Here is a 27,216-nt window from a genome sequence, read left to right as displayed (position 1 = left end):
ACAGAAACTAGCTGAAGACCATTCAATTAAACCCATTCAGTTTATTTGGGATGTTAGCCAGATTTCCTGATCAGTTTAACAGAGGTAAAAAGATCCAAAATTATTGGACCACCTAGTTGCACTGGATGGTATTAATTATGTTCATGCTATATTTAATAAAATTAAGTTTATAATTATAATTTTTTGTCATAGTTGTAGAATATGATTATTAATGAGAGAGTAAGGATAAACCTTCCTCAATGCTACTTTCTCTCCTATTTCTTTATATACTTAACATATCTTCACCTTTCATATCTCTATATTTTTGAGACACAGGGACGTATTGAAATACTACTCTTCCTAAAAGAACCAGGTGGTTAATTTGTAAAAATGGTATTTTACCTCCTTGTCTACTTAGGAATGAGGTCACTGCTCACAAGTTCTAGACAACTGATATGATAAGTTAAAAACAAACAAACCAAAAGAACCGTCAACATCTCGCTTTGGCTATGTATTTGTAAATATCAGATCTTCTAATTCAGGGATTTAATTGATTTTACACACATGATAAATACGTTTAGAAGGAAAATCCATATAAAAAGCTGAAAAAAGTTGCTCTTTGGTGTATGGATTATAGTTTCCAACCTTCAACAGCTGATTTTGATGAGTATGTGTATACTAATTTTCTTATGCTATTTAAATTGAGATATAGTTTTAGAGCTTATTCACTATTTCACTTCATTTTATTGATTTTTTTGGTTCTGAATATAGGATACATAGTGTTTTTAAAATGTAATTTAATACTTATTAATTAATATTTGCCCTAATCATTGAAGATGCACTTCATTTCAACTATTTGCATGCAGTATAACTCTACTTTGTAATACAAAGTAGATTATTCTATTGTTCTCGTGGCTTTGGCTAAATCATAGGTCCAGGATTTTTGTTGTTCAAGGAAAACTGAATCAAATGTCCTCCTTTGAGCTTGTGGTCAGAATAAATTATCCATGGCATCTTATTACTTGAAAACTTGTTTCCAAAGCCTGTAAGTATGTGTCTGCGTAGGTTAAAAATCTCCTCCTTCCCTTTCTTGCATTGATACTGTATACCTCCAGTGACTGTTCACTGCATGTGAGTCAAACAGAGTCTATACAGCTTGATTAGTTATTTCAGATCTTTCACGACCTATACTGGACCTTTCAGTGACAATGTTATCTCTATCGTGGTTCATCATATTGTCTTCCTCACACCTTGAAATTATGTACTTTTCTCTCTCACTCAGCATTCTGCTTGATCCCATGCGGCCCCTACTTGTCAGTTTTATGTTAGTTTGATATTACTCTTTCCATAAAGTTGTCCCTATTTTTCTGGTTCTTGGACTTACTAAATTACTCACCAACAGTGGTGTCATTCTGCGTATCCTGCTTTTTTATTGTTATTTATTCTTATGCCCATCTTTTTCACCATCTCTTTTATCACTGAGCCCTTGCACAGTGCTTTATATGTGGTGGGAGTCAGATAAATAGTTGTGGTTAATGGTGATAGGATGATGAACAAGCAAGATTGTGGGATATCTCTCCAGCTGGACATCAGCCAAATATGTTTTTGGAGATAAAGAGGTAGCCGTTAGGCGTCCATCAATCATGTAAACAGATGAGAAGAGTTTAAACACAAAGTACCCCCAAGAAATTCTAATTGATTTCGCAACAAGAAGAAAACTTTTTACAAAAGGAGGGAAAAGAAGGGCAAATAGCAGATGTTGCAGAGATTAGAACAACTAGAGTTAGCAACGGTGATGAAGTTGGTGGCCAGTAGCCCTCTGTCAGGAAAGGAAAGAGAGAGGAGAGACGGTGATGGAGAAATGAGCTCTGCAGAAGGGGAGTTGCAGTGGAGTGCAGAAATAGGTCCATAAGCAACATTTTAAGATTTGTTCTTCAGAATCTGTAATAAAATTCTGTATCAAGATATGAAGCTACCTTTCTCTATTATCTAGACATATACTGCTTTAAAAATATCCTGATGTATACACATGTTCACACACTTCTGAAATAAATTACATCATTTTTCTGTTATTTTTGCTCAAAATGTGATTTATTGTCAATATCTATTAAGGATATGTTTAATATCCTTCATTAAAAAAATTTTGGACCTATAGGCTAGACAATGTATATTCAATAGGTTATTAATATGTAACTCATAATGGAAAGTTATTTAAGATGGAAATTTTATTTTACAGGTAAATATAGCAATTTTATTTCTCATTTGAAAGGAAAATACATTAATGAAAAATAGTTCGCTTACTGTATGGTGTTTAAACATTTACAATGGCAGTATTTGGATTGTACAAGTATTGAGGTGGTATTAAATATTGCTTGAAAGTTCATCTAGTGCATAGTTTCTTTATGATTATATGTGAAAGAACTCTTCACTTTGCTATTCATACATATTTATAGCTGTTTTTAGTTTTCTTGTTTATTTCCTTTCTAATTGAAAATTAGAGATAATATAAAGACTATGTGGCAGACGGAGTTTGAGCTGAGAATTTGTTTTTAATATATACCTCATCTTATCTAGCCATTTTGAACACACTTGTCACATTTGTGGTATGATATCATTTTAAAAATTATATTACAACATTTGATAAAATGCAATTTTAGTATTTCCTTTGAGAAAAGAATGACTATAATAAAGCCTTGAAGTTGCTAGAATATTACTGCTTTTAGTGTCAGTTATTGATTCATGAATAATGCTGAAGACCAAAAACTAGAACTCTCCATCTAACCCAGGGTTTTGTGATAGCTATACTATTGACGTTTTGGTACATATAATTCTTTGTTCTGGAGGGCTGACCCATGTGTGCATCATAGAATATTGAATAGCATCTTTATCCTCTACCACTAGGCGCCAGTAGTGCTTCCCCATCCCAAGTGCTTCCCCATGTGACAACTGAAAATGTCTCCTGACATTGCTTAATTTCCCCTGAGGACAAAGTTGCCCACAGTTAAGAGCTGCTAATAGAACCTGTTTTGTTTCATGCACTCTCAAATTTTACAATGGCTTGAGGGGGAGGGGGTAAAGCTATATATATCATATTTCCAATGAATGCATAGCTAAATGTAATAAACTATTTATAGTCTTTAGTAGACTATTTAAATCATCTATAAAACTGATTGGAAACTATTGGTGTGGATTCTAACTAGTAATTTCAAATTATGACATTTTGACTAGAATATAACTTGTACATATTTTATTAGTGCATATTTGTATGGAAAAAGGCTCTAATTATATTTCTGTATCCATCTGGGCAGTGTTTGTATTAGTTAGAAAAAGTTAAAATTTTGTTAAATGTAAAATTAGATTATGCTGTACATTTGGCAAGAACTTGAGGGAAAAAAACAACTGAAGTAATGAATTCTTGATTTTAGTCACTGGCGTTTGCCATACTGATAGATTTAATAAAGATAGAGGTAATTTATTTTAGATGGTACAGAAAGGCAATAGCTTCGATAGAGTCAAGGTTAAAGTTATCTTCTGACTGCTGGATGGAGGCACACTCCTCAGTAAATATATCTCCTGAAAATGAGAGAGGACCTTTAGATTAACGTGGGTTCAAATTATCTAACCTCTTGCTGCTTCAAAGTGTGATCCATGGACCAGTTATAGCAACATCAACTGGAAGCTTGTTAGAAATGCAGATTCTTAGACCCCACCTAATATGTAAAAGGATCAAAATCTGTAGTTTTAACAAAATTCCCAGAGATTTTTATGCATATTGAAATTGGGGGAGCACAGGTCAAAACTTTATTTCATCTTCGCCGTAAGAATAGCAACTTCATCTGATTCATTGCTATGGTCTCAGTGTACAATCTAGTGTCTGGCTCAGAGCCCTCAATAAATGTTTATTGGTTGAATGAATGGAATTCTAATGCCTCAATGGATAGAATACTCTTTGAGACTTTATTTTTAACGAAGACGGATAAGATTGGTTTATGTCAGCTTGCTGATTCTCAGCTTGCAGATGTTTTATGCGTTAGTAAGAAACATCAACAGGTCATATTACTACACGTACCTTTTTAACATATCATCCTTTGTCATTTACAAAATGACAAAATGGACAATATTTACAAAATATGCCTGCCAAACATGATTTATGAGCTAATGCCAGTCATTTCTCATTTACTACCAAATTGTCCATTAGTTATATATAGTGTAACATTCTATAGTAGAATTCAATGGAAAGATAAGCTTGAGCAGATGTGCATTTGGTAGCTTTACGTTTTGTTTAGACACTATCTAGCTTCACATGTCTAATCTGTATGATAAAATGGAGCCTTGAATTCTTTTGTTAGTGCTCAGGCTTGTTAGGATTAGGGCCTGTGTTTTCCATTCCACAGTCCTTGTAGTTTTGCATCAGAACAATAATTGGCCTTCCAAGGGAATTTTAACAATGAAAGAGAGGGATGCATAAAGAAGGACTTTTATTAAGAGTATCACCACAACAATCACTTCTGCTACCATCACAAATGGCTCAGCTGGTAGTGAATGCAGTGGTTCAGAAGCACTTGACTCTTCCAGGATCAAATCTGAGAACGTGAATTGGATGACCTTCTTAAATTCTTTCTTCCCTGTCCAGGACCCAGAAAAATGATCTATTAGGGCATTGTGTATGGCAGCAATTAAGCTTTTTAGTACTCACATTACATCCTCTACATCAGGTCTTTCTCCTGGATTGACGTTAGGACCTGTAGTATCACTCATCTGAGTAAAGGTCCTGTGACTTCCATAATGAGGTAATAGTCACCTGGGGTAAACTGATACTTGGTGTACTTTAGAGGTTAAGTATGTGGACCTGGAGTCCAGCAGACTTTAGTCTGAGTACTACCCCTTACTGGCTTCTTTTTAAACTTCTGTGCCTCAGCTTCCTTGTCCAAGCATGAGGATGATGATAATATATGTACAAGTGTGCTATGTGATTTCAATAAGATAATTGTTTAAAGTATTTAACACAGATTCTGACAAATGGTAAAGCTTCAATAAATCCAAGGTATAAAATGCAAAGGGGTAATGGAGATAGGGTGTTGTGTTAAAGTGTCGTTTAAAAGTGGAAGTTAGATGAGAAGTGAGTGGAGTAATAATAGCAAATATTGAATATATGCTCTATGCAAGGATGACCACTAGTGCCTTACATATATTCAAGCAAACAAAGATGAATGACATGACAGCGCTCACATTAGACTTCAGTGTTTCTAGAACAGTGATTATTGGGGAAAGTTCATGTACTCAGGAACGAAGGCAGTGTCCATTGCATTATGAAGCATTGCAAATGGATCTTCAAGGCAGAATGTTAGATTCCAAACTTTGCACCGTGTGGCTTTTAAGCTGCATAATTAAGGAAGTACCAGCCCTTTCCCTGGTTTGATAAGAGACTGGGATCCAACACCAGTCACCACGACAGAACCTTGGTTCTAGTGCTGTTCTGCCGGCCCAGCATTTAGGATTGGGAGAATATCAAGACTTTGGTGTGTCCAACAGGTTAGAATCTGAGTCTTATGGTGGCAGCTTATGAAGTAGAGGGCCACTGGTATGATCCACTAGCTCAGTGTTTGTGGTTGGGGGTTCATAGCTTACATAACATGGCAGAATGGTAACCTGATTATTTTATTACCTCAAGCTTCATTGCCTTAAAGCTGTAGCTTTTTTTTCTGAAGCTTTCCAGGAGGCCAACCAATAGGGAGAAGATCCTTGAAAAGTTAATCTTTAACTCTCACATATTACTTTAACTAATCTTCCTATCAATTCTGAACAATTTTTTTTATTGATGACTAAACTGAGCCACAGGGCCTAGGTAATTTACCCAGAGTCACACAGCAAGTTTGTTTCAGAGCTACATTTAAACCCAGGGAGCTTGGCTTCAGAGGCCATGCTCTTTGCAAAAAAAGAGGCTGAACACTGATTCTAAAAAATAAAAAATAATACAGTAAATGTGCAATGCTAGGTGGATAAAACCTCCACAAAAGTCTAAAAATAACCATAAAGTAAATGTTTATTGGCAACTCAAAAGTTTGAAAAGAGTGAATATTTCTTAAAGGGGTATCTCAGGTGAAGATTACTAAAAATCAAGATGGAGAGGCTCTGGGCTGTTATCCTCTGACTAAAGGTCCAGACATAGCACCCACAGGCCAGAGGCATCTCCACTGATGGTCACTGACTGATGAGCTGATGGCCCAATTCTCAGCCTTCAGTTGGCAGCTGACTATAGCTACAAATGGTTACCTTAAAAAATCTGAATTTGCAGTATAGAAAGACTTTCCCCCCAGTTTTACCGAGGTATAACTGACAAATAAAAATTGGATATATTTAAGATATACAACTTGATGCTTTGGTATACAGATACACTTTGAAATGATCATCACAGTCAAGTTAATTAATGTATCCATCACCTCACATAGTTACCATTTTCTTTCTTTTTTTTTTTTGTGGTGAGAACACTTAAGATCTACTCTCTTAGTAAATTTCAAGTATACAATACAATATTGTTAATTGCAGTCACTAGGCTGTACATTAGATTTCCAGAATTTATTCATCTTGCATAACTGGAACTTTGTACCCTTGGACCACCATTTTCCCATTTCCCCACCCCTACCCCCACCAGCCCTTGGCAACCACAAGACTTTTAATTCTTAATGTGTTGTCTACAGAGTGGAAAGAAAGTGCATCTGTCTCTCTGATTCCCTTGTTTACACCCACATTAGTGCCATTGTTTGAATGGGAGGGAGGTGAGAAATTGATGGATTTGGATTCAGAGGTGATCCAGCCAGCATGTTCTGTAGAAAGAGAGTTGGCTTTTCAAAAACACATTTTTGAACCTCTGACTCATGGGACTTGAATCAAAGTCTTTCAGCCTTAGTTTAGCCTTAACTCTTCTTGAAATGGAAAACATTTTTTGACAACCCACTTCCCTTCCTAATATCCATGCTTTAAATAGTATTTTGAATATGCAGATGTTTGCATTTAGTTAATAGTAAATCTTTTCTACATACTTATTTGTTGTAAGGAAAGAATTTTTTTTCCTTTTTTCTTTTGGTATCCTTCTTTAATTTTACTGAACACATTGGAAGGTTGTTTTAAATTTTGTTTAAATGTTCTTTGAACCAAGATATTTACAGAACAAGGAGTTCTTGTAGCCAGTGGATTGCTCCATTTGTTGTGTTTGAGTGTGGAAACATTGGGAATGACAGCATAAGATGATGCCATAGACCCTTTTCATAAACAGCCTAATAGCATTGTCTAATGTGGTCTTTGTTTATTCAAAGTGTCAAAGACTCCTCTGCTATATTTAGGTAAAATCTAAGTTTCTTTACTCAAGCATGGAAAATATTGTTTGTTTTCTGGTTGGAAGGAAAGCAGTATGACCAAATAAAAGAATTACACTTAACTGGAAACAATTATTAAAAGTATCTCAATTTCAAGAAGAAAAAAGTTGCAGTTTGGTTTTTGAGCTTTTTTTAAAGGGGGTACAAAAATGCCAATATTTAATGCCTTTTGTAACAATATTGTATATGCATTTCTATCTTAGTCTGTGGGCATTAGTTAGTGAATAGCTTTATCTTTTAATTGTCATTTTTAATTTTTCAAATAATGAGAGCAAATATATTTTAACGGTTGGGCAGTGTTCTTTTCATATATCTGTATCTATGGCCTATATTCTAAGAGCTTATATTATATTTATTTAACCGTTAATAAGGTTTAAGAAATATATAATAGCTTTGGGGCTGGCCTGGTGGCATAGTGGGCATAGTGGTTAAGTTCACGTGCTCTACTTCAGTGGCCCAGGGTTTGCAGGTTCACATTACAGTTGCGGACCTACACACTGCTCATCAAGCTATGCTGTAGCGGCATCCCACATACAAAATAGAGGAAGACTGGCAGAGATGTTAGCTCAGTGACAATCTTCCTCAAGCAAAAAGTGGAAGACTGGCAATAGATGTTAACTCAGGGCCAATCTTCCTCACCAAAAAAAAAAAAAGAAAAAGAAAAAGACAAAATATGTAATAGTTTTAATATGAAAACAAGTATATGTTGAAGTCAATATGGGCTGAAGCCATCACAGGCAAGAATGAGCCTAGAGGAATATGGCCTTAGAGTTTAAGAATATTTGTGCTGAAGAGTGGAGTTGGATTGTTAGGATTTAAATAGGACATAGGTAGATTATGGAGGACTTTAATGACAAATTCACAATTTTAGATTTAGTAGGAATTACATGCAACACGTACATGTAAGACATATGTATGTATATTAAATTGCATATTCTTAATTGAAAAAATGAAAGCAGCTCTATTTTAGGAATGCTAAACTTAAAATACTCTTAATGTTTAGTGAATACTTTACCTTTTTTTAAAAGTATGTCCAGTATACAATTGCTGTAGACTGAAAGTGTTCTGTTCCCCAATTCGTATGTTGAAATCCTAAACCCAATGTGATGGTATTAGGAGGTGGGGCCTTTGGGAGGTGATCAGTTCATGAGGATAGAACATTCATGAATGGGATTAGTGTTCTTTCAGAAGAGACTGCAGAAAGCTCCCTTGCCTCTTCCACTGTGTGAGGAGAAAGCAAGAAGACTGCTGTCTTAGAAGCAGGAAGTGCCCTTTACCAGACACCGAATCTACCAGCGCCTTCACCTTGGACTTGGACTTCCCAGCCTCCAGAACTATGGGAAAAAATGTTCATTTGTTTAAGCCACCAAGTCTATGGTATTTTGTTATAGCAGCCCAAATGGACTAAGACAACAAGTAAAGCAGATTAATTCCTTGAAAAATTTAAAAATGATGGTGACAACCAGCTGAATATGATAGATTGAATATCATTTACACGATTTCCTTCCTCCAGTGCTTAAAAAAACAACAAATCAGTAAATCAAGCAAACAAAATTACTTACAACCACCAACAAAGGTGAAAGACCCAGCTTCATGCATAAATTTCAAAAGTAACAGTCAAGAAAGAAACAGGATGATTATCTGGGTCATCATGTCTTCTAAACCCCACCCCTGGATTTGTCTCCAAGACATTGTTAGAGGGCAAAAGGTGATTCATTGAAGCCAGATAATTCTTAATATTTTTAAGTTAGGGAGAAGTACATTGAAGGGCTGAAAGTGAAGGCATCAGATTTTAAAAATCTGAAAGAAACTGCAAGGCTCTCTCTACCCCGCAAAATATTCTCATATCGTTTTCTTCTGTTGAAGAACTTAGTAAAAATGTGAATTCAAAAAAATTAAAAACTTAAAAGATGACATTGCAAGAGGCTGAGTGACTGAATAACTAAGGGAACAAAATTAAGACTAGAGCAACACTATTATAGGGCTAATTAGTACATTAGAAATAGAATACAACAGAAATCAGTTAATTGTCATAGAGGGAAATTGGGATAATCACAGTTTATTCCAAGTAAAAATTAAATGAAAACTAAACCAAAATAGATATGAATGATGATAAAGACATCGAACATATGGATAATGTTTATACGTCAGGTAGACGAACCAAGAAATTCTGGAAGCTAGAAGAAAATTTCCTTGAAATGGCAAACTGATTCTATAAGACCTGAAAAGTATATTTTCAGGAAAAATTGAGGAAAAGCCTATTGACAATTAAATGTTCTGATTCTGATTAAGATTTTGAACTTCCTCATAAAGAATTCTTAAAGTAGGTACTGAGGCACAAAAAAACAAAAACAAAGCTTATAGAAAGAAGGTTACTGTGTCTGAGCTCTTGAATCTCTACAATGTTCACTATCCAAATACAATGAAGCAGTGTTTAGAAACTTTGGAGGGAATGAAAGTGGAATCCAAGAATATATACCGCCAGCCAAATTGTCTTTTAGTTATAAAGACAATAAGGAAAAAAAAATCAAATACAACATCTATGAGGACTTCGTGGTACAACTACTTGATGTTGAAATTTGCCCAGTAAAGTGATGGAGAGTGAGTGAATGACAAACGGCATATGAGAAGCAGTAGGATAGTGCACAGTGTTTGAAAATTTTGGAACAGTGACTACAGATCTGTGAGGGAAACAAAGTATGAACCGAACTTTATTCCTAGGTAAGCTATTCTTTGAGTATAGAAGCAAAAACTCAAGCAACATAAAATGTTGTGGCTTTTGTAAAAAAAAACAAAACAAAAACCACTTGCAGATGAAGTTCCTTAAATAAAGTGAATTAAAATGAAGAATTTTGAAATAGATATTGTTTAAAAAGTTTCCTTGACTGTAGATATATTATTTCTAGATTGTGTGAATTATGGCTATAGAAGATGCTATAAATCTAGTAAACTTTGTCAAGGTAAAGATAATGATTGACCAGAACTAGGCTGTGGATGGAGGTTAAAATGTGCTATTTCTTTCTCTCTCATAGAAGCAAGTCAATTAATGCTGATTTACAAATCAAATGCATTGCCATTAAAAGTCCAGTGTCTTAATCCTGTTCATGGTATCTTTCTTAACATTTAGAAACTAAGCTCTCTGGGAGTGAAGAATTATCAGAATTATCTGAAGTTTGGCAGCACCTTCAGTTTTACTATCTTCATGTTGGTTTTTTTTTTGTTTTTTGCTAACATTAAATGATTTGATTAAAAATGACATGCATATTATGATCCCATTTTAATAAAACGTGGTGATGCTTTTTGTTCGTTCCTCCTTTTGTCCTGCCGGCTCGCTGCATCTATTATGAATAGAAAATTGTTGTAATGATACTTATCCGATGTTCAGAGTAATTATTTCTAGGTAGTGGTATATTTGGATGAATTTTTTTTAACCTTTTAAAAAGACTTTTCCACATTGTTGCTTTTAAGAACATATGCCTTTTTTTCTTGAAACAAGATCTCTTAAAAAAAACCCACAAGATTGCGGTTAGTTTTAAAAACCTATTTATCAAGCATTTGCTAGTGGTAAAAACATCAATGTTTCTGCCCTCAAGGATCCCATACCCTGTCTTCAAGAAGTGCATCAATTTTAAAGATTTTATTTTTCCTTTTTCTCCTCAAAGCCCCCCGGTACATAGTTGTATATTTTTAGTTGTGGGTCCTTCCAGTTATGGCATGTGGGATGCCACCCCAGCATGGCCCGATGAGTGGTGCCATGTCTGCACCCAGGATTTGAACCCGCGAAATCCTGGGCCAGCAAAACACTGGGCTGCTGAAGCAGAGCGGGTGAACCCAACCACTCGGCCATAGGGCCGGCCCTGAAGTATATCAGTTTTAATAGTTAAAAAGCTAAATCAGAATATCCCTCATGTTCTTATTCTAGAGAACATCTTCATTTGAGTACATACAAAAGAAAATTTTAAACTCGGTCATTTTTAATTCAGCATTCACCCACATTTGTTGAAGTTAAGATCCAATAATGTGGTTGCCTTATTTCCTATCTGTCAAGTCAGAAACATGGCAGGATCTGCGGATTATGCCCTACTTGTACACAAACATGTATGCCAATATCGTAAATATTGGCAAGAGACAGGAAACTCCAGGGTCAAAGAAAAGACAGTTTGTTAGTCACAACCATAGCAGCAAGGAGAATAACAGTGTAGTGCTGATTTTCTGAATTGCAGTTCCCATAGGGAAATTGTATTAGGGCTCGATATTGCCAGGCCAGTGAGGTACATCAAAGAAAAATCTTGATATCAAGAATCACTAGCCTTATACAGGGACTGCTGGCAAACCAGCCCATCCTCCTCTTAAAAGAGAGACATTGTCTTTATTACTCTGGAATGCCAAGCAAATCTGCTCCAAGGAAAGACGTGTCTCTATCTTTACTTTCTGGAACATAAGCAAATTTGCTCCAGGAAGAGATATAGCTATCTTTATAAGTCTGCCTGCTGTGCAAACATCCTTGAAAAGCCAATCTGGAGTAAATTAGCTATTGATGCCTTTGAAAATGATTGGATATGTGAGAAACCCCTGAAAAGTTGTCTCCCTGTAATATCTAGAAGATGTAACTCTTTGAACAAACTTAACGTTGCACAGTGGAAGCTGATTTCTTCTCTATTTTACTATCAATATGTGGCTGATGCCTATGGGTTTTTGTTTTTCTAATAATCTTCTCCCTGAACTTTGTACTCAGTAAGAACTTTAAACCAAGATAAAATTCTTGAAATTTATGAGCCACCTAATTTCTATAGCAAAGATAAGACCTCAAAACCTTTACTTCCCTGTCTCAAATATTTTGTCAAAATTATGTAGAATTAAAACAAAATTCTGCTGAATAGGTGATGCTATTAGAGGTACAGAGTTTGATGTTTTACTAAGGAACAAGCATTGTATTTTAGAATCATAAATTGTAAAGCATTCTAAATATAATGCCAGTATTAACCACTGAAATGTGACTTCTTGTGGAATTATTATAGCAGAGATATCGTCATAACAGTTCCCTTGGGTAGTAATTTTTTGTTCATATTGTTATAATAGAAAAAATAGAAGTTAATTAGGAAATTGAACTCTATGGAATAAAAATCTTATTAGGAAAGATTTCATGATATAGGTACTATTCCTTCTAAATCTAGTCTGGGACTACCTTTAGTAATAATCTCTTCTTTTATCTTATTCTCAGTGCCCTAGTTGAAATCTTATTTCTCTATCACTTACGTTATTATGATAATTTCTTATTGCTTTCCCTGCTTTTAGTCATTCCAGGTTTAGTTAAATCTGTTCTTTGTAATGGTAGGATTTAACATGCTGCCAGAACCCTCCAACAATCCCTAACAAAGCTTTTTTATTTTATTCTAACATTCTCTGTAATATATTCTTTGTATAAGAAAAATCAGACTACTTGCCTGTTCCTGAATGTATTCTGTGCCTTTTCTACATTTTTTCTTATCTGAAACAATTTCCCATTTCCTTGTTTGCTAAAATAATATTCGTTATTCATGGACTAGTTCAAATGTCTTTTTCTTGGTAGCCTTGTAAACTTCAGCCTGAATTATCTTGTTTTTACATGTGGTCCTTGGCTTTAGGTGCCTATGGCAATTTTGTACTCGTTTGTAACTGAGTTGTTTATGTTCACATTTGGTCTTTCTATCTAGTTTGTAAACTCTTTTTTCCTCTAATTGTTTCTCGTAGCATGTAAAAGTCACATCTGGGGCTCTGTGTCATGCTGGCAGAGATCTTCAACAGATCATCTTAGAGCAGTGCTACAATTTTGTTTGTGTAAATGTAAGTAGTAAATACAAATGATTGAAATCCCTTGAGGATCTGTGTAAATGTAATGTGGAAGAGAATTTATTTTCCTTGATTCTTAAATATTTGAATTTAAGATCTTGATAGATGAATTGTGTTATTCAATATGTATTTGGAAATTTTATTTTTTATCTTTTGAAATAGGGAAATAACGTTTTCTAACAAGCTGATTCCCATAATGAGAAGAGGGTGATATTTCTTTAGACAGTATTTTCAGTGTTCTATTTTGTACCTGGTGTAAAGCAGATAAGATGACACAGGTTTGAATTAATGAATAGTTAAAATTTTCATAGGTATAACCTTATGAGATCCTTTAAAATTGTTTGAAAATTAAAAATTAAGTTTGATAAATAAGTTTGAATGTTTACATAAAAGCTCTCCATTTTTTCCCATGAATTAACTTTTAAGTCATTTAAGAACTTCTTTTCACTTCCTTTTACGTTTCTCGTCTTTCAGGTTATGACCTCTGATTTTGAAGAAACCCGGAAATTACTGAATGCGCTTGAAGAGAGTAATCTTTCCATTTTATATCCTGTTGTTGTTATTTCAGTAAGTGAATTAACGCAGATTTTTCTCCTCAAACTTATACATCCTTTCTTGAAATTCAACTTTTCTATTTAACAAAATTTCATCCAATTGAGGAAATTCATCCAATCCCCAAAGAAGAAACTCCTCTTTGTGGATTCTTGAGCTTACTCTGTTGCTATGACTTCTGTGACTCCTGCCCTTATTACTGCCCTTATTATTTTGTTGAACTGACAGGTTTGGGAAACAATTTATTTCACCCTGGCAACATATTTCATTTCTTTTCCTTCATTAAAATTGTAAAGAGTGTTGCTGAGTTGACTATTTGTTTGGAGGATGTGAAAGAGCTTTATTTAGTGTATTACAGAATGCCATTAGAGAAGAAATCACCAATTAAAAAGAAAGAGGTAAAAATAAGATGGAAGAAGATATACTCTTAGGTTGTTTCATCTTCTCTGTTCATGGACAGTAAAAGTAGAGTGAGCAACAGATGAGAAAACACCTGTAAGAATGACCCATGACAATTTTGGAGAGATCTTTTCCGTGAAAGGCTAAAAGTGTATGTTTAGTTCAGAATTTACTTGATTGGCCTATTAAACTATATAGCAGAGGGAAATATCAGAGAGCAAAACCAGGAAGGAATGAAACCAGAGGCCGGGCCTGCCAAACTGGCTGAGGAGCAGCATCTGTAGTCTGCAGCATTTTGCTGAGGGAAGGGATTCCAAACATGAAATTCTCAGAACAGTTGCTTAGCAATTGCCAAGTTCCCTAAAGCTCAGGCCCATCCCGTAGTGTGGTAATTTAATTCTTGTTAGGTAAGATCATTAATACAGAATAGTGATAATTTGCATTACAAATAAGCAACTCTAGACTGAGCAATGCAAGTAGAAACAAATTAGCAGTTGGGGGAGGTTTGGTTATTTCACTGGCCTGTTTGGTCATAAGCCCTAAAGATAAGTTCCTTGGGTCCTGCTGATTATGTAAACCCAAATTCTACATGTGTCTGATTTTAACAGAAATATAGGTACTTTCTTTGAAGTTTTTTAGGACATTCTGAAATGTATCCAATGTTAGAAGGCTCTAAGGTTCTGTAGGATAGAGGTAAGTTCAGAGCTGTGTGTTTGGCCCTCTGTTCCTCTCTCCACATTAACTTACTTAGAAATCTCATTCATTCCATATTCCCAGATATTATTCTAAGGAGGCAGTCCAATACTGTGAAGAGAGAAGAGAGCAAAGGCTTTGAACTCAGAATACCTTAGTTCTGTGGTCAAGTTACTTAACTTGTCTGAGGCTTGCTTTCTTCATTTTAGAAATGAGGCTAATAACCCTACTTCTTAAGTCATTGTAAGGATTAAAATGAATGAATAAATGCAAAGTGTAGTTGATAACACAGCGCTGGGCCCTTGGCAGGCAAGCAATGTTAGTTTCATTTAATAGCCTAGCTTCTCTTCTTTTGAATTTGCATGAGGTGACTCAAACTTCACTTCTGCTGCTCTAATCTTATTCTTGAGCTTCAGTCATACATTTTCCAACATTCTATTAGGTACTTCCATTTGAGTACTTCACTATCTTCTCAGGCCTAGCATATCAAATCTATCACAAAAGCACATTCTCCATCAATTGACTTCCTTTAGTGGCCAAAACAGTGTGGCAGACACCCAGGTGGGAATCTGTGTAATCTTTGAATTTTTCTTCTGCCTTTTCCCTCTGCCTTTCTACATCAAATACACACACACAGTTTTTAAACTGTTGGTTCTTCTGTTTCATTGCTACTATTGTTATCTCAACCCCAGATTTATGTATTGACTTTATAAATATTTGAATTTAATTTTCTGTTGACTTCTATTTTATGTATCCCAGTAAATGCCAGAATTTTTTTTGACTACCTGATTTTCTGTATCAAACTAAGGGGAATGAGGGATAATCATGTAATTAGTTCTGGGAGACATTTCCTTTCTAGTTTGAGGAGTAGGAATATTATAAGTCTGTAAACGATAAGTCCATATACTATAAACACTGTGAAATGTTTAAATTGGAGAGTTGGCACTTCATAATTAGTATTTGTTCACCCATTATTTTCTCATTGCATAGGTAGACTCAGTGTGCTGATAGTAAGGTTAGATGGGGCATTTGTTTGACAAAAACATTAGATCAGGTTCTCAGTGCTGAAAATTGGTGTCAGGCCTACAGTATTGATGCAGCCCACATTGTCTTTTATATTCTCAAGTAGATATAGAAAAATTTTGAAATGGTCTGTTAGTTGTCATTCAGTAGTCAACATGTGACTTTCAACCTCATCTGAAATATTTGTCTCTTGGAGGGAGCCACACACTAAAAGAGTGAAGAGTTAATGGTGTTGGGTCCTCGGTACAGGGGTATTTAGCACAATTAGATTTTATTTCAGGTTCTGCAGGAGTCTTGATTGTCTGAAGATCAGCTTCTCCATAACTTTTATGAAAGTGAAATGGGAGAGGAAATATTTAATGTAGGGGATTTTTGTTATCTATCATAAACTGGCATAGGTAAGAGGCTACTGCTTTAAGATCCAATTAAAGAAAGAACAAAATTTCACCAGGAAGAGTAGAAAACATAGTTGAGACTTTATCTTAAAAGAACTAAGATACTTATTAAGATAGTGTTATCTTATTTAAAAAAAAATTTAGATTATGTTTGCAAAAATGAACTTTTTTGCATAATGTTGTGGACATTATATGTTATGTTGTGATATGCTTCATTTCAAGTGATCATTTTTGAAGAAATATTTTTGGACTTTGTTTTTTTTTTCTTTTTGGTGAGGAAATTGGCCCTGAGCTAACAACTGTGCCAGTCTTCCTCTGTTTTGTATGTGGGACATTACCACAGCATGGCTTGCTGAACAGTGTGCAGGTCTGTGCCTGGGATCCATACCTGTGAACCGCAGGCCACCAAAGTGGAGCGTGTGAACTTAACCCCTACGCCACCAGGCCAGCCCCTGGACATTTTCAGTTTTATAAAAATATCCTTTATTAATTCTCTGTTTGAAGTAGTCTTTTTGGGCCATCTATTTTTATTTGGGCCATCATTCTTATTGTTTTATCTTTATATATTTTAAGTGGTCAAATTTTGCCAAGTTTTCATTCGTCGTGTTGAGTATGATTATAGTTTGCCAATGTTAATTAGATCAGCTTAATGAAATCCTATGTTTTGGTAGATGTAACTTAATTTCATTGCAATTATTTTGAATTATCAGAATTTTCCAAACTTCTACAACAGCTGTAGACTGATTGGTGATGGTAATGATGATTGTAATGTTGACTACTTGGGCTAAAATAGATGTCACTATTAAAGTGGGCAGAGATAGTCGAATGGGGTTCTTTATAAGTGTTGTGTTTCTCAATGAATCTGTGTGTGTGTTAGGATGACATTTGTTGCCTTGTACAATCTTTTACCTTATGAGACTTTGCAAACACACTCAGATAACAAGCATACCTTGTACTAGGAGAATATTCCCTACTTAAAAGCAAAAAAAATACTCTTTCTTAAAATTAAAGACTGGTAGGCATAAAGGAATTTAAAACATTTAGATCCCTTTCTATGTCTTTTAACAAGAAAAACCTTATAAACATTAAAAACCAGTGCTTTCTTTTGTAAAGTTAAATTGTGTAGGAATTGTGTCGGAGAGTCCTTTTCACATGTGATTTTTGATGCTGTTTAGTCTATAGTGTAAGTTATCAAGGATCCACGTTTTTATTCTGAGTTGACTGAAGTTGTTATTATCCTCTCTTCTTTGTGGTTACCCAGGGGCGGGAGCGGTATGTAGCAGTGCTAGTAACTTTTTTAGATTGCAGCTCTCAAAAGATTATCTGAAAGCTCTTTGTGGAATCACCTGATAGAATAGCCATCAACGTGGGACATGTTCTGTTCTCTATTTTCTACTCTTATCGTGTGTTTTTGTTCAATCCTTAAATAATGATGAAAAAATATTTGGAAATATAAAGTAATAGATTAAATTTATGAAAATGATAAGAGATAAATTCATAAAATTTCTGATAGAAAAATCATTCCAAAAAAGCATAAGCTTTTACCTAAATTAAACAAGACTCAAAAGTACCAAGAGTCTGAATTGTAGGCTGAGTTCTTGTTTATAAACAAATGATCCGAGAGCTGTTTTTTGCCCAGCGATGGAGAAGAGAGTTTCAAGAGGCAAAACTAACTGTAGCTGTTTTCCAGCCAAGATTGTGTAAAACCAATTGTAAAACTCTCAAAAAATACCTTCCTAAATTCAGAAAATGAAATAGGGATTCTAATTTATTTGGATCTGGCAAGGTTTCCACAAAACACCCTTTAGTGGTACTATCAGATGAAGTAATGGACAGTATATTCTTACTTAAAGCTTATTTTTTCAATAAGCATAGCTGATTCATATAATGGGCACCAAAGAAATGTTAAAATTTTTAAAAGCAAAAAGAAATTGGCAAGAAATCTAAGTAGAAGTTCAAAACTGAGAAATGAAGCAAACTCTTTAATTTTACTTGATAAAACAGTTTATTACTTTTCCACAGCAAAATAATTTTACAGTAATTATCTGGATAATTACACGAGATCTGTTCTTTCCTCTGACAATGTAGACAATAATTTCATTGGTGCTTTATGAGAGATAGGAATCTTTTCATGAATTTACTTTAGCCCAAAACATAAATTACCATATGGAATTTTAATGCTTTGAAAAACATAAATAAACCTTCAAAAGTGCCTCATTTAGTTCTAGTTACCAGGAAGTAGTTTATTGACATAACAGATCAGAATATATGATCTTTAAAATACTTCAAAATGTTTAATATTTGAACATGTCAGCAAATAAAAAAATAGAAAACCACCATCCATTTAAAACTTGATACTTTCACATCTGGGGAAGCTGTCACAGAGATGTAAATTGTTTCCAGAAGGTTCTGCGGCTCACCAAGGGCGGAGCCAGGAACAGAATCAATCCAATGTGCAATGTATCATATACACTTGTTACTTTTATGCTCTTATGAATGTGTTAAATAATAAGATGGAAAAAGATTAAAAATACACATATACATACATATGTGTATTTAATATTCCTCCCTAATAAAGAACAAATGCCAATTGGAAAAACATATTGATTCCTTCTTTTAAGTGCTAATGGCTTCTTACTTTAGCTTCACAGGGTAATTGAGCCTTTATTGAATTTAAGTTATAAAAATCTGTGATCATGTTAAATTTCTTACCAGACCCCAGACGTGTATCTTTGTCACCCTTTACTTAACTATTTGCTCTATACATTTCCTCCTGTTAACCCTATTATTACTAGACTAAGAAAATGTGTTTTTAAGATACAAGTTCTTATAAAACAAACAAGAGAGCTGGCCATTGTAATGCTCATTGCCTCCATATTGGGTTTACTTTTTGCAATGTATGTTTTAGGTCCCCAGTTTATTTTCAAATGGGTATTTTCTGTGTGTTTAGTAGCCAATGAATGACCTAGGGAGTAGATCCAAATCCCTTTTCTACTTCAAACTCAACCATGTTGCTACTGTAGGCTTATGGATATCTTGATTTTTCCTTCAGAAAATTTTAACTTTGTTGTATGTTGAATTTTTATGTTTTCACTTAAGAGACATTGAAGTTTTCTCTTTCATGGTCATACACAGCTTCAGTGGCAGAAATGCAATTACTTCCACAAATTCTACCGATGTTTTCATTTGTTTTCTGCTGATATAGTCAGTCTCAGGTATTTCCTGCCTAAATCAATAATAAAATCTTAACAAATAGTGGTTTAAAATACCTTTAGAACCTTTTCACAATTTCAGTCATGAAGGAATTCGTATTTAACACAAAGATGAGGAATGATGAAGTCATTCTTGTAGGGGGTGTTGAATAGAAAGAATTGACTGTTATTGTAAATTTTAGGAGATCTTTGCTTATGGCTAAATGGTTACTGGAAAGTTTGTGTTGTGGGATATACAAATTCCCTGAGATTAATTGTGATGAACATGTAACTGATGATGTGTAAAGAAATGATTCTCAGAGGGCACACCTTCCTAGTATTCTTTCTTCTAATGAATAAAGGTTATTTTCAGATAGAATGATGTTCCACTGGAATATGCAAGTAGAATGAATTCCAGAGGACTTTTTCTAGGTTTTATGAATATTTTTTTCTTAATTAAGCACAGGGTTTGGTGTGCTATGTTCCTATTTTAAGTAGTTTCCTGAGCTTGGTCAGATGAACAAAGTTGTTTGTAAATTTATTGCCAGTGCTGTCCTGGTAAATCCATTTATAAAATTTAACATAAAATACACAGGAGGCAAAATAAATGAAACTAGCCTTCTTTGTTAGGCAGCTTACATTAATTTTAGCCCTAGAAAAGGAATTGAACAATTGGTTTGGTCATTCAGTTTTTCAAAAAATATGCCTGGGAATTTCTCTCATTAGATTTTTTGTGTACTGGGTTCTATTTTAAATAGTGGAAATGGTCTTTAGCTTAATTATGTTGTGCTATTTCTTTCCAGAGATGGAACCAAATAGTTTCAATATCATTTATTTTCAAATTACATGTTATACTTCTATAATTAGTAATAAATTAACATAATACATATGTTAATATAAACATGCCGCACCTGACTTTGTTTATAAGATTTAAAAGGGTTTTACTTCACAGAGAAAAATAAGTTATATTGTTGTAGAGGAAGTATTGAATAGAAATAATTGGCTGTTATTTTTAAGTTTTAGGAGACCTTTGGCATGTTAAGGATGCTGAACCTGGAGTGAGGGTCAGGATACAAGTACTAGGTCTGCAAATAACAAGTGTCTGTTAACCTAGCTACTTATTTCATGCCTTTGAACTTGAGTTGAGAATCTTTATCTGTAAACAGAGTGGGATGCCCTTGAAGGCATCTAAGCGGCTTCTCTTTCTAAGGGTATTTTCTGTGCTGCTATAGGTTGTGAATTCCTTTTACTTTCATATAATCTACTATGCATGTCTTTTATGTATAGATATAGTAGAGCAATTTAGATTATTACGGTCATGTTAATTATGAATCAGGTGATATGGTATTCCTTTATTGAGCCATTTTTGAGAACTTTCTATACTTTAATCCTTATCACAAGACTCATAGGATTTTATTTTAATGGTTCCTCTTGTATTTGTCCCTTTCTTATTTATCTTCCTCTTTTTGTAGTCTGGTTTTCATTAGGTTAAGTCTAGATTTTCCATTCTTGCGTTCATTCCTCTTTTTTCTCTCTCTTTAACAGGAGTTGTTAACATTAATCTTTTTCCCCCCTCCCAAGGAATCTATTCTTCCATGTCTAGCCCAGGCTCTGCCTTCTAAAAGTGATTCCTTAACCATTAAAGCTCACACCAGTGCTTCCTCTTACCAATTCATTTTAAACGTAGTTTAGGTGTTACCTAGTTAGCACTTTATAGGGAACTATCCTATTCTCTTCATTACCTAATTGTTTGCTTAATATAGATTGATATAACATTTATTGAACATCTGTGTGACAGGTATTTTGACATACATGTAGCTTATTTAATAATGTGAACCTTTTTTTAAAACTGTATCCTGCTTTTGGGGCCGGCCCGGTGGCGCAGCGGTTAAGTTCGCACGTTCCGCTTCTCGGCGGCCCGGGGTTCGCTGGTTCGGATCCCGGGTGCGGACATGGCACTGCTTGGCAGCCATGCTGTGGTAGGCGTCCCACGTATAAACTAGAGGAAGATGGGCACGGATGTTAGCTCAGAGCCAGGCTTCCTCAGCAAAAAGAGGAGGACTGGCAGTAGCTGAGGGCTAATCTTCCTCCAAAAAAAAAAAAAAAAACAAAACAAACAAACAACCAAAAACTGTATCCTACTTTAGAAGAATAAGATGTTTCTATATAAGCTAATTTTCCAGATTTTATCTTGATCAGTTAAGGAAATAATTTACCTATTTTTGTTTTCCAAAATGAAGGTTCACATAATATGAGGTTAATTAAATGACCAGAGTTAGCCTGGGAAGTGATCCAGTGGTTGGGAGTTCAGGGGGTCTTGTTCACTGTCCTTTCTATCCCCCACCTCAAGGTAAGAACTTCAACGAGATCTGCTTGAGAAAGGGGCAATTTGACCTGGAATAGAAGATCAGGAGAGATCTCCTTAAGAGTAGGAGAGAAAGCTGAAATTCAGAAGACTGAGCAAGGTTCAGCTCTATGAAGAATAGAAAGAATAACATTTCCATATGGAAAGAGTAGCACATAGAATGGTCAGGACTGGAAAGAGCGAGTGGATCTGAAATAGAGAATGAACTACACATTGGGGAGTGTTGAGGTCTCTCCAGTGTGACAGGTCTAGGTCAAGGCAGGCCTTCAGATGTTGAACTCCATAAAGCAGCACTGCCCAGTAGAAACTGATGTGATCAGATTTGCGTTTTACCCATCATTCTGGATGCAGCACAGAGAATGGATTGAAGTGATCAGAGAGATTCCTTGATGCTGCATTTTGTTTAGGTAGTAGGCTATCGCAGAATTCCAAGTAATAATGGTGGTGGCTAGGACTAGATTAGTTTTAGAGTGAATGGGCAGAAATGGCTGGAATCAAGATATATTTAAAGAACTAGAAGCATGAAGAATTGCTGCTTGACTTAATGAGAGAGAGAAAGTATAACCTCCAGTTTTACGTCTTGTGAAACTGGGTGAATGATAGTAAGAGAGCAGACATTAGAGAAGGATCTTTTTGGATTGTTTCTGAAGGTTGAGTAGGCAGATGATTATCCCAAATTTGTTAGCTGAGACAATAAGAAAGATTTCACTCATACCAGAAGCTTTCTGTTCATTCGTGTGTGTGCTATGAGTGTGTGTATTTGTATGCAGAGAAGCTGTTGTTCTAAAGCCTACTTGGAAAGGTAAGTTATTCTCCTCCAAGGCCTCCTTCATTTGAATTTTAATAGAATTCCAGATATAGGCACAATTTAGAAATAAATCTTTCATATTCCTTTGCCAAGTCTTACATAATGTTTGTATGATGGATCATGTTTATTATGAATCTTTTCTGTACTAATCCTTTATATTCTGAAAAAAAAAACTAAACTAAAAAACAAAAACAAAAACAAATCTTGTCCATCGCTCAAAACATTAGCAGGCAGGAAGATGGTAAGAATATTACCAGGCCTGAGCACTATTCCTTTAGGATAAAAATCTATAGCCACCAAAAAAATAGATTACTTTTGCAGTTTTCTAGAAAGCTTGAACTGTTTTATTGGAAGTATAGAAAGGTGATGGAATCAGTGCAAAAAGCTTCTTGATCCAAACGTGTTTTGGCTTGAACCCTCTTTGCCATAAGTTTATGTGTGATACTTTTGAAAGGTATAGTATGATTCAATTTTCCAGGCACCAGAGGTTTTATGTTATGGGATTTTGAAGCTTATACTTATTTTACTTAAATGCTGGGATACTTGATTCACTGGTACCTGCTAAGGTAGAATGCAGCACATGTTGCCAAGATAATCCTAGTATTGGCACTGGAAAATTCTTGTTTGAGAATGAAAGGACTGCTTAAAGTCACCTGCTTGTTTCTTCTGAGTACTCGGAGTATTATACCCATTTCTAGGTCTTTTGAGAAAGAACTATAAATTTTTGTTTTTTAATTTAATATGTTTATGGTAATGATGGAGTTTTGGATTTTTGCCCAACCAATGAGAATCCAACTGTGATCTTGTGTTTCTTGCTTTTTCCATTTGTAAGAAATGGAACTCTCATTACATTTATAATTCTCAGACCTCCCCCCTATGTGGCCTGCTAATGCATATTATTAGCAAACTTATTTTAATGTTAGTAATAACAGACACTTACTGAATGCTTGAAATAGTGTCACCATCCTTTTCTTTTAAAATAAATGATTCTATTTAATCCTCAGAGCAATTCTGAGAGTTGATTATCATAGATGCCATTATCCTCGGTTCAAGAATAAGCTTCGTGCTCATTTCACTTTACCACATGACGTTCATTAGGGATGTCAATACTTGCCCTTTTCAAGTAACAGAAACCTAGATTGATAGAGGAGAAAAAGATCTTAAAAACCGTTTAGTAGAAAGCTCTCATTTTACAAGAGATAACCCAGGCCATTTCTTTGCCTGGATCGGAGATAATTTCTTTATATTTAAGGGGTTGGCAATGTTTCTTGTTAAGTGCCAGTTAGTAAATATTTTAGGCTTTGTGGGCCATTAAAGTCTTTGTTACAGCTATTCAACTCTGCTGTGGTACTGCATAAGCAGCCACAGAAAAGATGTAAAATAATGGGTGTGGCTGTGTTTCAATAAAACTTTATTTCCAAAAAAAAAAAAAAACAGGCAGGTGACTGGCTTTGACCTGTGGGCCATAGTTTTCTGACCTTTAGATTTTCAATCCTAAATGACCTGTTTGCCACAGTTACTCAGTATCATTACCTAAAATATCTGTTAGAAATTTCTTTAATAGACATATACTCGCTGGGTCAAGTCTCATGATTTAAAGTATTACTCATGTACCAATTCTTATGTTTTTATCTCTAATCATCATTACTCTATGTTGTGGCAGGAATGTTCAAGTGCGCGCAGTTTAAGAAATTTGAATCCATGTTCTCTCCTCCAGGAACTCCCGACAGTCCCTCTGTTACTTCACTTTTGACCTCATCACAGCCATCATGACGGATTTTGCTAATTGCAAATCTTCCAAGCTACCCTCCTTATTAAAACCTTCCAGAGGGTCCTCATCCTGTATTGGACAAAAAGCAGTCAGGTCATAAAGGCTTGGCCTGGTTGGGCTCTTGCTTCATTTTATCATTCTGACTCTCATTTCCTCACTGAGCAGTTTGTGCTCTGGTAATACTGACCTGCTGGAGTTCCACACAGGCACCATGTTACTTGACATAACTGCGTTTACTCTGGTGAGGTTTTCTACCTGTGACACTATTTTTCTAGTGTTTGCTTGCCTGGCTCTTATTATCCTTAAAATTTGAGTTACAATATTTCCTCTCGGAATCCTTCCTTACACTGTGCTCAGTCCTTTCCCTTTTCCCAACACAGCATGAGTAGGAATTCAGAAATGTTTATTGACTTGAGTTTGGCCTTGATATTCCTGGTCCTGATGTCTCCTATTCCACCCTGTTTCAAGTGCTGCCCACCATAAAAAAAATACTTTGTGGTTCCTTGCAGAAATGAAGGGGGGTGAGGTATGAGAAAGTAAATAGAAATTACATCTCAAGTAATAGCTGCATTCTTTTAAGGAGAATAACACTCCTATTTCTACCTGAGTTTTTAGGCCATTATTTATTATGTATAAATTTGAACTTTATGAATTTTACTATCTTGATTTCTGCTGTCCTCCTTACTTTTTAGTATAGTTCAATTATTTTCCATTTTGCCTTTTAGAAAAAGAAATATAATTATCAAATTTACAGATATCTGTTTTTAGTTTTTGTGAAGTATATCTTCATGCTTCATGTTAGGAAGCACATCTTATTGTGTCAGTAAATGACTGCTTATGTCTTATTTTAAATTATTTTCTGTATTTACTCTAAAAAGTAGCATTAACCTTTGAAATGTTTCTCAGTTTTAAGTGGGACATTATTTTTCTCTTACAAATTGAATTTAGGGGGTGATTTTCAAAATTTTTGGAGGAGGCATCCTGTAGTTTTGTTTCAGAATAAGTCTGATGGATCACTACTATATTAAGCAAATTAAAAATTGCATTTATGAGCATTCATTTTATCTTTTAGTTCATGTGTGTAGCATTTACTAACGTAGCTAATAAGTATTATGTTATTTTGACAAAGACAAAAGTTCAAAACCAAAGATTATGGAAGATAGCTGGAGATTTCTCTTCCTACTCTATTTCTGTATTTTATTTGGATTGTGCAATTAATTGATTGACCTATTAAATACTTACAATGTTAACAGTTGAAGAAGGGTTTTTTCTTGCAATCTATCTTCTGCAATTAAATGGATCCAGAAGCCTGAAAGTGAGTAGCCTGTGCCCTTGTCGTAAATATAAAATTGAACAAAATTAAAAATTGAAAAATTGTAAAAAATATAAAATTGAACCTTCAAAGTTATATGCTAGGATTACAATATATCAGCAGAATGTGATATTTCACTCATTCGTCTGTGTTGCTCAACTTACTCTTCCACCGTGATGAAAGCATGTGCCACGCAGATGTTCCCTAGTCGCGGCTGGCTATTCAGTTGAGATCAGCATACATATGCCTTATTGTATCGTTTTATGTGTGCAGACATGCACAAGTCTGAATTGAAAAAAACGTGTTTTTCATCTTAGGCATTACACTTTTCATCTCTACAAGTTCTATTTGGATCCTTTTTCTATCTTCTATTTCTCTACTTAGCTTTTGAAGATATGGGATACAGTTACAATACCCGTTTTAATATCCTCGTCTGCTAATTTGAACATCTTTATCAGTTCTGAGTCAGTTTCAAGTGGTGTATTTATCTCCTTATTATGGATAATATTTTCCTCCTTCTTTATATGCCTGGGAATTTTTTTGTCTGTGTGTGTTTAAGGTGTATTGTATGGGTTTTTAATTCTCATCTAACTTGGAAAATTTTCAGCCATTATTTTTTCTGCCCTTCTCCCTACTTCACTGGAACTCCAGCTATGTGTATATTAGGCTGTCTGAAGTTGATCCATATCTCACTGATGCTCTATTTGTTTTTCCTTTTTTTCCTTTGATTCTTTTTGCTCTGTTTCATTTTAAATAGTTTCTATTGCTATATTTTCAAGTTCACTAATCTTTTCTTCTGTAATATCTAATCTGCTGTTAACCCCCTCCAGTGTATTTTTTTTTTTTTAAGTCTCAGATGTTGTTTTCATCTTTAGAAGTTAGGTTTAGGTTCATTTTATATCTTCCTTTTCTCTACTTAACAAACTCATGCTTTTCAATAGCTTTTTTTGAACTGATGGAACACAGCTGTAAAATTGTTTTAATGTTCTTTTCTAATATCTGTGTCACTTCTGAATTAGTTTTAATTGGTTGGGTTTTCTCCTCATTATGGGTCATATTTTGATATTTGATATTTTTTAATTGCCTGCTAGATACTGTGAATTTAACCTTGTTGGGTGCTAGATATTTTTGTATTACTATCAATATTTTTGAGCTTTGTTTTAGGAAGCAGTTAATTGGAAACAGCTTGATCCTTGTAGGTATTGTTTTTATGATTTTTAGAGAAACTAATTAGTTTATTTAGTATAGGGCTAATCATTCCTCACAAATGAGGCAAGACCCTTCCTAGTATTCTATCTAATGCCCTGTAAATTATGAAGTTTTCCGGTCTGGCTGATTGCTGCCACTGCTATTTCCAACCCTGGGTGTGCAATGGGTACTGTTCCTTCTAATCTTTTGGGATGGATTTTTCCTCAGCCTCAGGCAGTTTTCTCAAATGCATGCACTGATCACTACTCTGCTGAATATGTGAGAGAGTTATTCTGATAGTCTCCAGAGTTCTTCCTCTGTGCATCTCTGTCCTCTCT

At 34.8% G+C, this 27,216-nt stretch overlaps 1 protein-coding gene across 5 annotated transcripts in view; it reads left to right on the top strand.

Annotated features, from left to right (window-relative positions):
- CRPPA (CDP-L-ribitol pyrophosphorylase A) overlaps nucleotides 1-27,216 on the top strand; it is a 283,050-nt gene that overhangs the window by 128,332 nt on the left and 127,502 nt on the right. For all 5 annotated transcript variants that reach the window (XR_011539068.1, XM_070615818.1, XM_070615820.1 and 2 more), the window contains exons 7-8: nucleotides 13,083-13,175; nucleotides 13,656-13,748. Coding sequence is in view for 4 of the 5 variants with exons in the window: in XM_070615818.1 (XP_070471919.1) it covers nucleotides 13,083-13,175; nucleotides 13,656-13,748 (186 nt within the window). In the remaining variant the exon portion in view is untranslated. The remainder of the gene's footprint in view (nucleotides 1-13,082; nucleotides 13,176-13,655; nucleotides 13,749-27,216) is intronic.

This window comes from Equus przewalskii, chromosome 4 (genome assembly GCF_037783145.1).
Source record: "Equus przewalskii isolate Varuska chromosome 4, EquPr2, whole genome shotgun sequence".
Classification (NCBI taxonomy): domain Eukaryota; kingdom Metazoa; phylum Chordata; class Mammalia; order Perissodactyla; family Equidae; genus Equus; species Equus przewalskii.
This window is presented reverse-complemented; position numbering and strand designations above follow the sequence as displayed.